This window comes from Heteronotia binoei, chromosome 18 (genome assembly GCF_032191835.1).
Source record: "Heteronotia binoei isolate CCM8104 ecotype False Entrance Well chromosome 18, APGP_CSIRO_Hbin_v1, whole genome shotgun sequence".
Taxonomy (NCBI): domain Eukaryota; kingdom Metazoa; phylum Chordata; class Lepidosauria; order Squamata; family Gekkonidae; genus Heteronotia; species Heteronotia binoei.
The window spans coordinates 7,877,851-7,896,271 of NC_083240.1; the positions used below are offsets into that span (position 1 = coordinate 7,877,851).

At 46.5% G+C, this 18,421-nt stretch overlaps 1 protein-coding gene across 1 annotated transcript in view; it reads left to right on the forward strand.

Annotated features, from left to right (window-relative positions):
- The window catches only part of PLEKHN1 (pleckstrin homology domain containing N1), an 82,801-nt gene that overhangs the window by 26,140 nt on the left and 38,240 nt on the right, over positions 1–18,421 (forward strand). Inside the window, exons 3-5 of the mRNA XM_060259409.1 lie at positions 9,029–9,175; positions 10,107–10,187; positions 12,288–12,375. Of these exons, the coding sequence (XP_060115392.1) occupies positions 9,029–9,175; positions 10,107–10,187; positions 12,288–12,375 (316 nt within the window). The remainder of the gene's footprint in view (positions 1–9,028; positions 9,176–10,106; positions 10,188–12,287; positions 12,376–18,421) is intronic.

Below are 18,421 nucleotides of genomic sequence, written 5' to 3' on the forward strand. Positions count from 1 at the left end.
CCGACCTCAGAAGGATGGAAGTCTGAGTCAACCTCGAAAACCTGAAAACCCAGCATCCGCCGGGGATCGAACTCAGGTCGTGAGCAGAGCTTAGTACTGCAGTACCGCAGCTTTAACACTCTGCGCCACGGGGCTGCTTAACAAATGCTAAAGCACCGTGTATAACCAATAATAGACATATACTCCATATAAAGACTATTTAAATTGTCTTAATTGAGGCTTTGGGGGGAGAAAAGGCATGGCAGGAACTCATTTGCATATTAGGCCACACCCCCGACACCAAGCCAGCCAGAACTGCGTTCTTGCTCCAAAAAAAAAGCCCTGGTCTTAATTATTATGCAAAATGCAATGTAATACTACAGTACATATGAACATATATGAACATACAAAGCTGCCTTATACTGAATCAGACCCTCGGTCCATCAAAGTCGGTATTGTCTACTCAGACTGGCAGCAGCTCTCCAGGGTCTCATGCTGAGGTTTTTCACGCCTATTTGCCTGAACCCTTTTTAGTTGGAGATGCCGGGGATTGAACCTGGGACCTTCTGCTTACCAAGCAGATGCTCTACCACTGAGCCACCGTCCCTCCCTACAGACATATAGACCATTTCAAGCAGTTCGCAATGCAACAAGGTGCCTGTATTCTTCAAAATATATTCTTCATATTTCCATCCTGTCCTTCCAGAAATATCTCATTTTATCCTCCAGAACCCTCTGAGGTAGGCTGGAGTGGGGGAAATGGTGACTTCTCTAATATTGCCTAATGAGCACTAATACAGAACAAAGATTTAAACTTCAGTCTCGTACAACCAAATGTCATTCCCAGTATTGCACCAGCTGTATTCTCCCCATTACTTTTATTTTTTTTTAAAAAAGAGAAATCTCCCTTTCAGCTCTGCTGCTTGGAACTACTTTATTGTCAGCAGCTGCATATTTTTATTTTATCTCTTCCAGCGCTGGCAGCTGATCAATAAAGCCAGCAGCAAATATTTAATCTTCTTTTCCTTGTACTTTAATTGCCCCTCTGTGAAATTGTTAACTGCTCTTTAGCAGCTTTCCACCTCCAGATGCTTGCTTTCTGATGCCCTGTAGAGTCTAATTTATCCCTGTGGAATGTTCTTAATAGTGGGGTGGAAAGGTAGCTTATTCTCAGAGAGAGAGAGGGAGAGCCATCACTGTGGTTATAAATGGAGACATTCCCTAAGAACTTGGTGTCATTTGAGCAAAAAGCTTTGAGTGCACTTCAGCAATCGTCTACAAGTGGATTTTGCCGCTTTTACACAGCAAAATCCAGGTACAAAGTGAACGAAAAGCACATTGTTCAGTTCATGTGCAAGCACTGGTAGATATTCTCAAGGAAGAATTCTGTGTAATTCAGAAATGTGCACACTCCTGTGCCATCCAGGTGGATAAAGCAGCCAGAAATAATGAACCAGGTGGGTAGCCCTTTTGGGCTCCAGCAAGTCCCATTTTGTAATGTTTGCAAGTGTTCTGACTTTTAGCAAGTTTCCTGTTCCATGGGATGATGCTAGGGCTGCCAATCCCCAGGTGGAGGCAGGAGACCCCCTCCAGTTTGGAGGCCCTCCCCTCCACCCCGCTTGTGCCTTCAGAAAGTAGGGGAGGGAGATGTCTGCTGGGCACTGTGAGAATTGATCTGCAGGCATCTGGGGCTCTGGGGGCTGTTTTTTGAGCAAGAGGCACCAAATTTGCAGCACAGCATCCAATGCCTCTCCTCAAAAGACCCTCCAAGTTTCAAAAGGATTGGACCAGGGGGTCCAGTTCTATGAGCCCCCAAAGAAGGTGCCCCTGTCCTTCATTATTTCCAATGGAAGGAAGACATTCAAATGGTGTGCGGTCCCTTTAAATGTGATGGCCAGAACTCTCTTTGGAGTTCAGTGATGTTTGTCACAACCTTGCTCCTGGCTCCACCCCCAAAGCCCCCAGATATTTCTTGAATTGAAGACGGCAACCCTAGATGATGCTCAAAAGTCAGAAGTTGCAGCCAATTCATGGCAACCCCGTAATTTTCAGGGCAAAAGACATTCAGAGGTAGTTTGCCAATGCCAGCAAAACAAACCTAGACTTTGGGGGCGGGGGGGGGAGCATCTCTTATTCAAGTACTACTCAAACTTGATCTTGTTTAGTTTATATGATCTGATGAGACAAAGCTAGTTCAGGCCATACTCTTAATATTAACAGAAAACGTTCCAAGAAATTAAAAAGTCGTATGTGTAAAGCTGCACTGTAAACAAACCGGAAGGTGGTCTTTTTCTCCTTTCCAGACTGCTGGAGCCTGTCCCAAATGGTGTTATCTCTCTATAGGTGCTGCTAAGGGTTTTTTTTTTTAACCAAGTAGGCCCAGCAAAGCCAAAGGAACGCAAGATAAAAGGGGTTCACAAACAATTAACACCTTGTCACCAGTTAACCAGTTCCTCTCTTGCTGATGATGGCTGCTAAAGTGGGTGTTGTAGGAGGTGAAGCCCATTCCAGAGAGGTGAGGTAACGAAAGCGCTCAGAGCAGTGTTGGGCTGCCTATCAACTGCTGATCCTTCCATTTATCAAGGGGCTGCCTTTGCAGCTGTCTCCTTGGCACGGCTGCTACAAAGCAGGCCCGTATGGATTAGGCAGAGATAGGACCAGCTAACTTCTGCCCTCCTGGATCATGCTGTGGGCCTGTGATTCGAGCCTAATGTTCGGCTTCAGGGCTATGTGTGAACTTTTCCCTTTTCTGACAGTCGAGTTGCATACATTTAGGGTGCTGTCAATGTTCCCTCTAAGCCAGGGGTGTGAAACATGCAGTTCAGGAGCCAAATGAGGCCCCCAGAGGGCTCCTATCAGGCCCCCAAGCAACTGTCATCTGCTTCCTTCTCCCTCTCTCTCGCTTCCTTCTGCATAACAGCTTGCTTTGCCAGGCTTCCTCAATTGCACAGGAGCTACAGAACGAAGCCTCTAATTTCTCCATTGGCTGTGGCTCCTCCCTTGGGGAGGAAGGGGAGAGGAATTGCTTGCTTTGCCAGGCTCTCTCAATTGCACAGCAGAGCCACTGAGCCAAGCCTCTCTTCCTTCTATTGGATGAGGCTCCTCCCCCCCCCCCAGTGCCCTGGGGAAGGAAGGAAAGAGCCAGAGCTTCCTTTGCCCAGTTCCCTGGATCCCATGGGAGAAATACAAAGAAAGCATATTTAAGACCAATGAGTGCTAACATTTAAGTTTTGTAAAAATATATATTTGTGTGTTTGTGTTCTTTATAAAATTTATATCTCTGCTACCTAATCTTAAATAGGTACACATATCACATACACCCCCCGGACATGGCCCGGCCCTACAAGATCTCATTTATGTCAGATCCGGCCCTCATAACAAATGAGTTTCACACCCCTGCTCTAAGCTGTGGAGTGATGTGAGCAGAAATTCTACTTTGTGTGATACTAGCATTAAAGTTGTGAGCTAGTAGTATTAAAGTTGCGAGCTACTGTATAAATTAGTTTGCTCTGGGGCCATTTTTTGTGAGCTAAGCAAAAATGTGTGAGGCAAGACAGAAATGTGTGAGCCAGAGGCTAAAAACTGTGCTAGCTCACACTAACTCAGCTTAGAGGGAACACTGGTTGCTGTGATTCTTTTCCTTTCTCCTTCAGCACATGCCTTCCAATGTTTTACAGGAGAGAAGACACTCTAGTTGTTCTTTGGTTGAAGGCAGTTGACAGCTAAAGGCAATATTATTGTTTATGTTGTACCTTTTGCTTATGTTGTACCCTTTGCCCCTGTCTCCGGTAAACAGGTCTTGCAGGTTTCTCTTGAGACTTCCACAACCTGTCACACCTGTTTGGCCAAAAATGACAATGGAGCATTAGAAGGAGTGCCTACAGTAGTTCTCATATACAGCTTTCAGCTTGCTTTATTGAAAAGGCAATTGTCTGTTTCCAGTCTCTGCTAACTGACAAATGTTGGCAGACTATGCTAGCCGTTTGTAAAGAGTTAAGGAGTCAGGGGGATGTTTAACTCATAGCCTCATTCCACCACACAGTACAGGCCAGAGGTAGTAACTTGGACTTCGAAAGACATTGCGTCGTGAGAACAGCCCAAATGGCCATGGTTGTCTTTAATTGGGAACAATTTGCAAAGCAAAAAGATTCGGAAGAGACAGGGCAAGACTCATTTGTGCTTACTTATTTGTTGAGGTGAAACAGCAACTGGCTACTGCTGCCTGGAAAGCAGTGTAGTTCTCGCCAAACTGCAAACCTGTTGTAAGCTTTATGATAACCCCACTTTATGATAACCCTGAAATGGGGGATGGCCTCCAAACTAGGGGATCTCCTGCCCCCAGCTGGGGATTGGCAACCCTATGACCGACACTCTGTGTTGTCACCTTGGCTCTTATTTATATTGTAAACTGCCCAAAGTGCAACATTAGAAAAAATATATTGGCATTTTTAAAACGTTTTGCCATGTTTTATTCACATGCAAAACCAAAAACCGTGATATTAACGGAAACAAATAATAATTCGTTCGAAAAAATTCTTTTTTAAAATCAAAACATTCAAATAGTGACTATCACAATCTACCATAGCAATAAGTATAAAGGTAAGTACATAATTATCATTTCACAAAAATGCATCTAAGCAGCAAAGTCCATTCTTGATTTTCTTAAAGTGCTTAGTGCCACAAAGTGCTTGTAGACCAAAGTGCTTGTGCAATATAGCAAGAAATATCTTTAAAGAAGACTCCTCAACGTCCCTCTATGGACACGCTCGACATGCATGGACATGCATTTTTGTGAAATGATAATGATGTACTTACCCTTGTACTTATTGCTACGGTAGATTGTGATAGTCACTATTTGAATGTTTTGATTTTATAAAAGAATTTTTTGAATGAATTATTATTTGTTTTCGTCAATATCATCACGGTTTTTGGTTTTGCATTTCATCTCTCCGTGATTCTCCCTGTTGTATATTCTATCTGTTTTATTCACATGGCATTTGATTACTTCTTTGCCTACAGGCAGTTTTAAATTATAGATTTTAACTTGTGTTTTTTTTAATGCGTTGTGGTTTATTAGTTAATTTTTTTTTGTACCCCACCATTCTCCCCAATGGGGACCCAAAATGGCTTACATCTTCCTCCACATTATCCTCATAACAACTCTTTGAAGTAGATTAGGCTGAGGCATGTGTGTAAATGGTCCAAAGTCATCCACCAAGCTTCCACGGCCCTCATGAGGATTCATTCTTGGGTTTTCCAGATTCTAGTCCAACATTAGGGTTGCCGGGTCTGACTCAAGAAATATCTGGGGACTTAGGGGGTAGGGTCAGGTGACATGGGGGTGGAGCCAGGAGCAAGCTTGGGACAAGCAGGATTGAACTCCCAAGGGAGTGCTGGCCATCACATTTAAAGAGACCGTGCTCCTTTTAAATGCCTTCCCTCCATTGGAAATAATGGAGGATGGAGCACCTTTGGGGGGGGGTTCGTAGAATTGGACCCCCTGGTCCAATCTTTTTGAAACTTGGGGGGATTTTTGAGGAGAGGCACCAGATGCTATGCTGAGAATTTGCTACCTCAAAAAACAGCCCCCTCCCAGAGCTCCAGATACCCATGGATTCATTCTCCATTATACCCTACTGGGTCTGGTCTGCATAAGGTATAATGGAGTGCCCAGTGGGCATTTCCTCCCCCCCCCCCCGCACACACTTTATGATAACCCTGAAATGGAGGATAGCCTCCAAACTAGGGGATCTCCTGCCCCCAGCTGGGGATTGGCAACCCTATGACCGACAGTCTGTGTTGTCACCTTGGCTCTTATTTATATTGTACATATTTTTTATACTGTAAGCGGCTTTGAGTTCTTGTAAGGTAAAAAAGGTAAAGTCCCCTGTGCAACCACCAGTCGTTTCCGACTCTGGGGTGATGTTGCTTTCACAAGACCTTTCTAATGGGGTGGTTTGCCATTGCTTTCCCCAGTCATCTACACTTTCCCCCCAGCAAGCTGGGTACTCATTTTACCAACCTCAGAAGGATGGAAGGCTGAGTCAACCTCAAGCCGGCTACCTGAACCCATTTTCTGCCAGGATTGAGCTCAGGTTGTGAGCAGAGCTTAGAACTGTAGTACCGCAGCTTTACCACTCTGCGCCACGGGGCTCTTCATCTTGTAAGGTAGAGAGATGGCTAATAAATAATGAAATTATTTTTTTAAAAAATCAAAACCTCCATACAAGTAAACAAATATATATACATAGTACAGCGGGGAGAGAGGTTCTAAACCAGCCATCTCCTGCTGTGCTGCTACCTTTCCACTTTTTAAAAATATACAGAAGCAATACAAATGCTCTGATTGTGTCCATTGATTTGGTGAGATGAGAAAGCTTTTGTGTGTGTGAAACTCTATAGAAAAATGTCTCGTCCCTGCTGAGACACCATAGCAAATAGTAAGGCTAAATACGTATAAAGCAGTCTATGGAAAAAGACCTCCTGTGTCCAAGCTATCCAGAGCTCAGCTTTGGAAAGCAGCAGGGAAGCGTGCATGACGCCCATCGACCTAAATTGAGACCTCGCTTTTGCCCAGGTCTGGCAACCTCTAGTTTGGGTCAAACTCAATTAGCGCCTTTTCAGACCACTTAGCTGGGTTAATCATCGTGTTGCTTGCAGAGGAGATTAATTTTAGCTTCTTTTTAAGCCCCCCCACCCGGCTTCTCTCCAGGGCTGTAAGCAAACAGTCCGCATGCCAGTAACACCCCAGGCTGGCATGGAGACCCGGCAACAAACACTCCTCCTCTGACTGCCTAAAGAGCAGGCATCTGGGCTGGTTAGGACGGCCAGCTTTCATTGCAAATATTGCCTCTTCCCCCTCTCTCTTCAGTCCGCTCAGGGAACAGAAGGGGGACAAGCTAATCCAGGCCAGAAATCAGAAGGTTTGGGAAGACAGACAGGTTACAGTCTAGTGGAGTCATGGGTGAAAGTCAGGGCAGAACTTGACTGGCCACATGCAAAGCTGCTTTAGAACATTCCAGATTGTAGTCAGAGTCGAGAAAAGCTGATGGATAATGGTTGGAATTGGAGTAGAATCTGGTTGGAGCTAAGGTGGGTTCTGAGAGATCAGAGGTGGCCAAAGTTGCTTAACATTAAGAGCCACACAGAATAAATGTCACATGTTTCAGAGCCACAATATATGAACATCAGATGTTTGAGAGCCGCAAGACAGGAAGGAAGGAAGGAAGGAAGGAAGGAAGGAAGGAAGGAAGGAAGGAAGGAAGGAAGGAAGGATGGTTGGTTGGTTGGTTGGTTGGTTGGTTGGTTGGTTGGTTGGTTGGTTGAGAGGAGGATGGAGGGAGAGGTGGAAAGAAACCAGCTTTAACTTTAAATGCATTCTCCAAGCTGCTGGCTACCTTGACTTGGAGAAGTGATTTAAAGAGAGAAATGCCTTTTACAAGCTGGCCAATGGGGCGTTGTGGACTTTGAGAGCCACACAATATGTATGAAAGAGCTACATGTGGATCCTGAGTCTCAGTTTGGCCACCCCTGTGGTAGATCATGAGTAAAATCAAGAAGAACAGGATAAGTCATGGTGGAGAAGACCTGGCAAAATCTAATGGCTGAGGACAGAATCTGTCTTTTCACTTCCCAGTGCTAGATATCTTTGAATGATTTCCCTGGCTGGATCCATAAAACATTGTTTGGGTGTGAATCTTCCACTTATATTACCAGATGTGCTTGGGGTGGTTTGTTTTCCATGTAAACTGGACTGTGGCATGGGTTCAAACAGAAGGGAGTGAAATCACGCATGCCCCGAGGTTTGGGACTCTGTCACTTTTAATCCGGCAGAACTCCAAAGCAAGGTTAGAAAGGAAAATGAAGACTGTAATAAACTAGAATAATGAGAGTCAGTTATGGAGGAGAATCAGATGAGTATGAGAGTACTGTTTCAGTACATTTTCCCACAGAAAGAAAAGTCAGCTCACAGCATATTAATAACAGAACCTGATTCTGGCACGCCGTGGCTCAGTGGTAGAGCATCTGCTCGGTAAGCAGAAGGTCCTTGGTTCAAATCCTGAAAGAGGAATCAGAGCTTTTTTTGGTAGAGAAAGCCCAATGAACTCATTTGCACATTAGGCCACACCCCCTGATGCATTCCTGCTTAAAAAAATAATAAAGGCCTGGAACTGGCAGCAGGCGATAGGAAAGGCCTCTTCCAGAGACCCTGGAGGGCCACTGCAAGTCTGAATAATCACTGCTGACCTTAATGGGCCAAGGGTCTGATTCAGAGAGCCAGTTTGGTGTGGTGGTTAAGTGTGCGGACTCTTATCTGGGAGAACCGGGTTTGATTCCCCACTCCTCCACTTGCACCTGCTGGAATGGCCTTGAGTCAGCCATAGCTATCACATCTGGAGAGTCAGTTTGGTGTAGTGGTTAAGTGCGCAGACTCTTCTGGGAGAACCGGGTTTGATTCCCCACTCCTCCGCCTGCAGCTGCTGGAATGGCCTTGGGTCAGCCATGGCTCTCCCAGAGGTTGTCCTTAAAAGGGCAGCTGCTTGTGAGAGCTTTCTCAGCCCCACCCACCTCACAGGATGTGGGTGAGGAAGATAAAGAAGATTGTGAGCCACTCTGAGACCCTGAGTTTCGGAGTGGAGGGAGGGATATAAATCCAATATCTTCTTCTGTATAAGACGGCTTCATGTGTTTTCTCCAGTTGTTACCCTCCACGGCTCAGTGTGTGCCACAGAGAAGTCCTGAAACACCAGCATTGTCTGATATTAACAGTTACCAACAAGATGTATAGTGGGACCCCTCGCCAGCAGCCAGGGGGGGACCAGGTCACCCTACAAATGCAGCAAACTATTCTAGATCTGGCAAAGGCAGTTGGACCAGGTTCTAGCCAAAATTACAGGGAGTGATGCCATTAGAATGGGGGCATATTGTATTGACAACCATCTTTTCAGTTATTTGTGGGTTCATCTTTCAGCTTGCTACAGCAATTTGTTATTTTATATATTTCAATCATCCATATTCCGATCCCCCCCCCCTTCCATCTTTGTTATAGAACCTCACAAGCCAGGAAAACGGGAAAGAAAACTTTGACCAGCGTTTCCCAGCCCTTTTCAAGAAGGGCCGAAGGAAGACCGTGGTGCGGAACCTGGGGAAGATTATCTATTACTCGAAGGTCAAATTTAAGTTTCAACACTGCCAGGTGAGTTCTGTGGAAGGACAGGGAGTGCCAGGTATTCTTTTGGGAGGCAGGGAGGAGAAAACGAAGAGTCAAGACAAACCAAATGCTTGGACCTCGGCAACTAGATCGTCCCAACATTTTGGACGTACAAACAGAAGCCACCCAGAGGTCTGCTGCACTTTGAGGATGTGTAAGGGGAAAATGGAGGATTTAACTCCCCCCCCCCCCAAGGTTTCAGTGGTGCAAAACAGCCCCTCCTTTCCCCAGCACTGTTAAAGGTAAAAAAAAAAAGTAAAGGTAGTCCCCTGTGCAAGCATCAATTGTTTCCGACAATGGGGTGACGTCACATCACGACGTTTTTACAAGGTGGTTTGCCATTGCCTTCCCCAGTCATCTACAGTTTCCCCTCAGCAAGCTGGGTACTCATTTTATTGACCTCAGAAGGACGGAAGGCTGAGTCAACCTTGAGCCTGCTACCTGAACCCAGCTTCTGCTGGGATCGAACTCAGGTCGTGAGCAGAGTTTGGACTGCAGTACTGCAGCTGTACCACTCTGCGCCACGCGGCCCTTCCAGCATTGTTATAAGACATCAGAAGAACAGCTGTCTCTGCAGGGTGATTGATTGATGAAACCACATAGTCATGGAAGGGTTAAATCCATCCTTTTGGGGGGGGGATGGTTTGTATTTTGTTTGTGTGTGTGCATACAACTGGAAGTCATGTTGACCTCTGGTGACTGACCCCTACTGGGGGACCTGGAGGCTATTCAGACAGGTGAGCTGAATAAGCCTGCCCCTGCCTCTTGATTGGGTATTTCAAGGACAGTCTCCCATCCAAGTACTTGCCAGAGTCAACCCTGCTTAGCTTCTGAGATCGGACGAGGTCAGGGTTGCCTGGGCAATCCAGATCAAGACTACAATAATAACTTTTTGTTTGTGTTCTTCCTTTTGCAGGAGGTGAATGACTGCTACTTAGAACTGTTCCAGGCTTACCTCTATTTTCAGTCCCTTGGTCCGAATGGACTCACCTATCAGGTAAAGGAAGTAAAGAATCTCAGAAGCCACATTGGTTGCCTAAATCTAAAAGCAAACCACATGGCAAACAAGCGAAAGATTACTTGCCGGGGGGGGGGGGGGGCAGGCAGACCTGACTTTATGTTGAGGAAATTGCCAATATTTTCCAGGGAATAATAAATTCCATTGAAAGCCAAGGGCGTGACGGAAGCAGATTTTGTCTGGGCAAAGACCAGATAATTAAATCATTTGGCTGGGCTGAGTCTCTTGACTTGTATGAAATGCATGGGATATAGCAGGGGCTGTGATTCAAGCCCTGGTTACCTGTGTGAGATCAATTCCAGTTTTGGATTTACAGAAATGGTAGGGAGTCAGACCTAGTTCAGTATCTGTAGTACCTACATGCATAAATGGCTTCAAGAGGGGATTGGATAAACATCTGGAGCAGAAGTCCATCAGTGGCTATTAGCCACAGCTTATTGTTGGAACTCTCTGTCTGGGGCAGTGGTGCTCTGTATTCTTGGTGCTGGGGGAGGGGCAACAGTGGGAGGACTTCTAGTGTCCTGGCCCCACCGGTGGACCTCCTGATGGCACCTGGCTTTTTTGGCCACTGTGTGACACAGGTGTTGGACTAGATGGGCCATTGGCCTGATCCAACATGCTTCTCTCATGTTCTTACCTGGATTTTAACCACTTCTGATTGTAGCTAGTGGAGAGGCCTGACATGATTGAATTCTCTATAAACAGAATCCCCTGCTTATGGAAACTCAGCAAATCAAGCAAAAGGGTTGTAGGTTATCATACTTCTATCCCACCAAGGAACTGAGGCCTTCCTTCAGTTTTTTATACCTCCATTTTATCCTCACAACAACCTTGTTATGAAGATCAGAATGAGGGTGACAGAGAGGGTGACTAACCTAAGGTTGCTTGGGGATCTGAACTGAAGTCTCCCCAGTTTGGGGAGGGGATGTGGGCTCAGTGGAAGAGCACCTGTTTGGCATGCAGAAGATCCCAGGTTCAATCTCTGCCATCTAGGGCTGCCAAGTCCAATTCAAGAAATATCCGGGGACTTTGGGGGTGGAGCCAAGAGACTTTGGGGGTGAAGCCAGGAGACATTGAGGATGGACCGGAAGCAAGATTGGGACAAGCATAATTAAACTCCAAAGGGAGCACTGGCCATCACGTTTAAAGGGACCACACACCTTTTAAATGCCTTTCCTCCATTGGAAATAATGTAGGATAGGGACACCTTCTCTGGGGGCTCACAGAATTGGACCCCCTGGTCCAATCTTTTTGAAACTTGGAGGGTGTTTTGAGGAGAGGCATCGGATTCTATGCTGCAAATCTGGTACCTCTACCTCAAGAAACAGCTTCCCCAGATACCTGCCGATCAATTTTCCACTTTCATACCCTATGGGAATCGGTTTCCATAGGGAATAGCACAGTGCCCAGCAGACAGTTCCCTTCCTCCCCTTACTTTCTGAAGACCCTGAAGCGGGGGGAGGGCCTCCATACTGGGGGATCCCCTGCCCCCACCTGGGGATTGGCAACCCTACTGCCATCTCCATTTAGCAACCTGGTGATGGGAAGGACCTCTGCCTGAGACCCTGAAGAGCTGCTGCCAGTCTGAGTAGACAATACTGACCTTGATGGACCAAGGGTCTGAGTCAGTATAATGAGACAGCTTCACGTCTGCCCATGAACTGCTGTACCACACTGGTTTTCTAGCCTCGTCCTTCTACTGATGTTCTACGTCAGGGATGGCCAACAGTAGCTCTCCATAGGCCATGCTGGCTGGGGCTGATGGGAGTTGTAGGCAAAAAACATATGGAGAGCTACCGTGGGCCACCCCTGTTCTACGTACTTCCTTAATGGGGGTGGGGAAGGGGGCTCCCTGCTGTGGAAGACTCATGAGAACTCCTGTTTGCGATTTGATATGTAGCATCCAAGAAAAGTCTTTCTCCCTTCCTCTGCAGTTCAAACAAATGAGGCCTTAGACTCATAAGATCTGAAATCTGTTCAGGTACATGCATATGATTTAAATGAGACTGCTCGGCAAAAGAAATTTGGACGGAAGCCCAAACCAAATGAAGTTAAATAAGCTGCGTTCTGTTCCCGCAGGGCCTTCTGCCTTTGAAAGAGCTCCAGCTGAATGAAATTGACAACCTAAAAGGGACCGAGGAGGAGGTTCACGCTTTCAGAATTACAGGTACGGATGCTTTGGTTTTAGGGTTACCAGGTCTGGGTTGGAAAAACTTCCGGATACTTTGGGGATGGAGCTGAGAGAAGGCGGGGTTTGGGGAGGGGAGGGGCCTCAGCATGGGACAATGCCACAGAGTCCACCCTTCCAAGCAGCCCTTTTCTCCAGGGGAGCGGATCTCTGCCAGCTGGAGATCGGTTGCAAAAACGGGAGATCCCCAGGCCTCACCTGGAGGCTAGGAAATAACAAGAACAATACTCTCCATGTACAAAACAATATCAAAATATAATTATAGTGATTCCAATTTTACAATACAATATTATATTACAGTGACAGCAGTATTAAGTTTACAGTGACAAAAATACCGTCCTGAGCACACAACTTTGCTTCTGTCCGTAAGATGATGCAACATTCACTCAATACAGCCCAACGATGATACCAAAACCGGTCCGTTTTTGTTTCGGATCTGAGTGATCCTTCTTCTGGGACCGTCCTTTTTACTTTTAGGTGCAGTAATCTGATGGTGCCTTAATTCATTACAATTCACTGTTTTCCAGGCTTTCTCTAATTAATTTTCCTATTCAGAATGCCGCTGCCATTTTCCATCTGTCAGCATTTCATCACATTCCGAAATGCTGCTCCCCTGGAGCTCCACTGCTGCAGATGGCTAGAGGCAATCACGACTCTTGGACTGAGCAGGGGTCAGGTGACTGAGGATGGACCAATAGAGAAAATCCAAATGGCATCCCCATACTAGAAGTGACAAAATTAAGGCTATCGTACTTTGGTCACATTGTGAGAATAGAAGAGTCACTGGAAGAGACAATAACACTAGGCAGGGCCTTTTTCTGAGCAGGAATGCACTTCTGGCTGGCTTGGCATTAGAGGGTGTGGCCTGATATGCAAATGAATTCCTAATGGGCATTTTCTACAAAAAAAGCCCTGGCACTAGGAAAATTTGAAGGCATCAGGAAAAGAGGAAGACTCTCAACATGAGATGGATTGACTCAATCAAGGAAGTCGTGGCCCTCACATTGCCAGACCTGAGCAAGGCTGTTAATGAAGGGGCATTTGGGAGGTCATTAATTCATAGGGTTCCCATAAGTTGGAAATGACTTGAGGACACTTAATGAATATACACTAGAGAGTTTAAGATGCAGTGCAGTTGCCCTGACTTGGATAGCCCAATCTCATCAGATCTCAGAGGCTAATTATGACCAAACTTGGCAAATGCTTGAATGGCAGACCTCCTTGGAATACCAGGACTGGGAGGCAGAGGCAGGCTATATCAAGCCACTTCTTTGAACATCCTCCATACCCCAGTAGGAGTCACCAGAGGTCGCCTTGACTTCCAGGCATGGGCACACCCACACACATGCGCACACACACACAAATGCAAACCCCCCACCCCGCTCTTGCACCTCCACAGTGGGACTTGTGCATGCGTGTACAGAGCCTCAGAGCACCTAATTTGCAGACAGAATGTCCCAGCTTCTGTCTCCATCTCAGGTAGCTAGAAAGCCATTGACCGATTTCCTACTAGTCTTACGCCGCTCTCACGCTCCTCTTCTCAGCGGGGCTTCCATCTGTCCCGGGGCCGCAACTAACTTCGCCTTTCTTGTGCAGCAAACAGAAACCATTTTTTAGAGGATCTTGTTTGCTGCGCAAAACAGGCAGAGTGAGTTGCAGCCCCGAGACAGAGAGTGTGAAATCCAACAGAAGCCCCACTGAGAAGAGCATGAGAGTGGCGTAAGGCTAGAGGGAAATCGGTCACTGATAGTGAGAGTAGTTAGAAAATACTGAGTATGATAGACCGAAAGTCTGACTTGGTGTATGGCAGCTTGGTGTGTTCCTCTCCGTGGTAGGATCACGTCTGTATCACGACAGCAAGCAATGAGGTCACAACTGTAGGTCAAGCTCCCTTCCACTCCTGCTCTCTTTTAAACTTTGCTCTGAGTCATGTCACTTGACCGAAACCCTTCCCAGGAAAGCAGCCTGTCTGCTCAGTGGCTACAATGCTTAGTCATCTCTGAATTACCGCAACTGTGTCTCGGCCACTGATTGTTTAAATGGCATGAGGTGCCGGGAGAGAGTGAACCAGTAATGATTCTGGATGTGGCCAAACCCCAGTGAGTTGCACAGCTCTGGCAGCCTCCGTGCTTCTGTGCCAGATGTGTCTTAAAATAGCAGCAGATGCTGAGTTGTAATGTGTGTATTACAGAAGGGGGGAAATGCATTCAGGATGAGCACATGGTGAAGAGCTCTTCTGGATTTAGTCCAATGAGCTATGTGGTCCAGCATCCACAGTGGCCAACTTGAAACTCCTCCAAGAGGCCTACAAGGGCATAGATGCCAAAGTCTTCCCCTGTTGTCGACTCCCTAACAACTGTCCTTCAGAGATAATACTGCTTCTGAACACCCAAGTTTCTGTTGAAATGTCATGGCTAACAGCCATTGCTAGACCCAGCCTCCATGAATTTGTCTAATCCCTTTTGGAAGCTCTCTAAACTAATAGCCTGTTGCAGGGAATTCCATAATTATGTATTGAAGGAAACTGGGGTCCAATGGCACCTTTTAAGACCAACGAAGTTTTATTCCAGGTATGAGCTTTCGTGTGCACGCACACTTCTTCAGATTCAGAGAAATGGGAGAAAAACCATTCAAACTTATAAACAGAGGCTAACAGCAAATTAGCACTTAGCATGTTGAAAGACGAGTCTCCACATATCTTAAAATATCGTCGTCATGTTATGTGCTAATTTGCTGTTCAGCCCCTGTCTATAAATTTGAACGGTTTTCTTCTGTTTCATTATATCTGAAGAAAAGCTCATACCTTGAATAAAACTTTGTTGGTCTTAAAGGTGCCACTGGGCTCAAACGTTATTCCGTTGCTTCAGACCAACATGGCGACTCACCTGAATCTATGTACTAAATGAGCAACTATTTCCCTTTGTCTTTCCTAAATCTATCGCCCAGAAACTTCAAGTTCTAGTATTATGGGAAAGGGAGAAAAATGGTATCTTTGTTCCTTTTCCCCATACCATGCATGATTATGAACATTCATTCTGCAGTCCGGGAGATCCCCAGCCTGTTTGAGGCTGTTGGCCATTTGGAATTCTGGCACAACTCGGTGGGCGCAGCAACAGAATGGTCGTTGCAGAAGGTGGAGCCAGCCATAAAATAGCCACGGCAGCTTACCTTCTGTCACACATTGAAGATCCTTGTGTTGTGGTGGCAGCTCTTGCTGAAGCAATGTTTTTAAAAATCTGCACAGCCCATCGAGTCTCCAACAGCCAGTCAAAAGCTTTGCTAGGCAAAAGTTCTAGCCAGCTCTGCCTGCTTTCTCCAAACACTTGGCGGGCCCAGGGTTTTTCTTGTAGGAGGAACTTCTTTGCATATTAGGCCACACACCCCGATGTAGCCAGTCCTCCTGGAGCTTACAGTAAGCCCTGTACTAAGAGCCCTGTAAGCTCTTGGAGGATTGGCTACATCAGGGGGTGTAGCCTAATATGCAAAGGAGCTCCTGCTAGAATTCCACACCTGGGCCACCACCCCTCTGATGTAGCCAATCCTCCAAGAGTTTACAGGGCTCTTTTTACAGGGCCTACTGTAAACTCTTGGAGGATTGGCTACATCAGGGATGTGTGGCCTAATATGCAAAGGAGTTCCTCCTACAAAAAAAGCCCTGAGCAGGCCAAGGAAAGATATTGGCAGACAACATGGTGGGTACCATGTTGTAGACTTCTGCTGCAGTCCCTCAGTACACATGAAATCTGTCAGCACAAGTTAGTTTTGGTGATGGGGCAAAAGTTCATGTATCTGGGGCTATTTCAGCTTGTATCTGGGGTTATTTCAGATGTGTGGCCCTAATCTGAAACAGACGCAGTGTTCCTGAAAATCTAAATTTAATCTGGAAATTCCCAGTGCATGTATGTCTGCTTGACGCAATAATATATCATGGAGACAGCAATCCTAAATATATTTACCGGGAAGTAAGGCCCATTAAACTCAGAGGGAAAATACATTTTGGATTGGGCAATTATAGGAAGTTATTAGCTTGAGAAAGGTTTTATTATGTCAGTAAAAGCTTCTGAGGAGAAAGATATCTGTCCTTAATAATAATAATAATAATAATAATAACTTTTTATTTGTATCCCGCCCTCCCCGCAAGCAGGCTCAGGGCGGCTCACAACATGTAAATACAGTATATAATAAAACCATGTGCAATCAATTATAAATTCATATACAATTTCAATTATAAAATCATCCTTAAAATCATTAAAATTACATTAGACTTAAGATTATGGTGCTATAATTAAGATCTTTCATAAAATCCAGTGATTAAAACATAAAACATAGAACATATCCAACAGGTCTTTCTTGGCTCGGTTTTATGTGAAGGCTGTTTTAAAGTGGTGGGTCTTACAGGCCCTGCGGAATTGATCTAAGCATCGCAGGGCCCGTAACTCCTTCGGGAGTTGGTTCCACAGTAGGGGGGCCACTACAGAAAAGGCCCGATCCCGGGTAGACTTCAATCTGGCCTCCTTTGGCCCAGGGATATTCAGCTGGTTCTTTCCAGCTGACCTCAGCGCTCTCTGGGGTTCATGCAGGGAGAGACGGTCCCTCAAGTAGACAGGTCCTCGGCCATATAGGGCTTTAAAGGTAATAACCAGCACCTTGTAACGAACTCGGTACGCCACCGGCAGCTAGTGCAGTCCGCGCAGCCCCAGCTGTATGTGCTCCCATCTTGGGAGCCCCAACAGCAGCCTAGCCGCTGCGTTCTGCACCAGCTGCAGCCGCCGAGTTCGGCACAGGGGCAGCCCCATGTAGAGGGCGTTACAGTAGTCCAGTCTCGAGGTGACCGTAGCATGGATCACCGTTGCTAGGTCCTGGCGCCCAAGGAAGGGGGCCAGCTGCTTCGCCCGTCGAAGATGAAAAAACGCGGACTTAGCAGTGGCCGCTATCTGTGCCTCCATTGACAATGAAGGCTCCAGAAGAACCCCCAAGCTCCTGACTCTCTGGGCCGCTTTCAGTGGTACACCGTCAAAAGCCGGAAGGGGGATTTCCCCCCCCCCCCGGGCACCATGGCCCAAGCAAAGGACCTCTGTCTTCGTTGGATTCAACTTCAACCCACTCAGCCTGAGCCAACCTGCCACGGCCTGCAATGCTAAGTCCAGGTTCTCTGGGACGTAGCCAGGCCAGCCGTCCATTAGCAGATAGAGCTGGGTGTCATCTGCATATTGGTGACACCCGAGCCCAAACCTCCAGGCAATCTGGGCAAGGGGGCACATGTAGATGTTAAATAACATCGGGGAGAGAACTGCACCCTGTGGCACTCCACACACTAGTGGGTGCCTCTGGGACAGCTCTCCCCCAATTGCCACCCTTTGTCCCCGCCCATCCTTCTTGAACATTTCTGATTATCATAGACACCAAAGTATGCGGAATCTCTAAGGCTTGGCTTATGGAAGTTTCTTTGGAGTTATGATGAGTAAATCACCTTGAACATTTGTGATGGCTCAACAGGAAATGTCTCTGTTACTACTTTTTTATTCCATCCTTTCATTAATGAACAGACGGAAGCCTACACAGTTCTCTCTTCCTCCGTTTTTATGCACACAACCCTGTGAGGTAGGTTAAGCAGACAGAAAGAGAGGGGCTGGCCCCAAATCAGCAGAGGGCTTTAGTGAGTAGTCATTGGCACCAGATTGCCATCTTTCAACCAGGGGTGGAATTCTAGCAGGAGCTCCTTTGCATATTAGGCCACACCTCCTGATGTAGCCAGTCCTCCATGAGCTTATAGGGCTCTTTTTTGTAAGCTCTTGGAGGATTGGCTACATCAGGGGTGTGTGGCCTAATATGCAAAGGAGCTCCTGCTAGAATTCCACCCCTGATTTCAGCTAGGATTACCAAGTTCAGTTTGGGAAATTCCTGGAGATTTGGGGGGCGGAGTCTGGGAAGGGCAGGGTTTAGGGAGAGGCAACTCGTCGGCGGGGCACAATGCCACAGAGTCCGCCCTCCAAAGCAGCCATTTTCTCCAGCCAAACTGATCTCT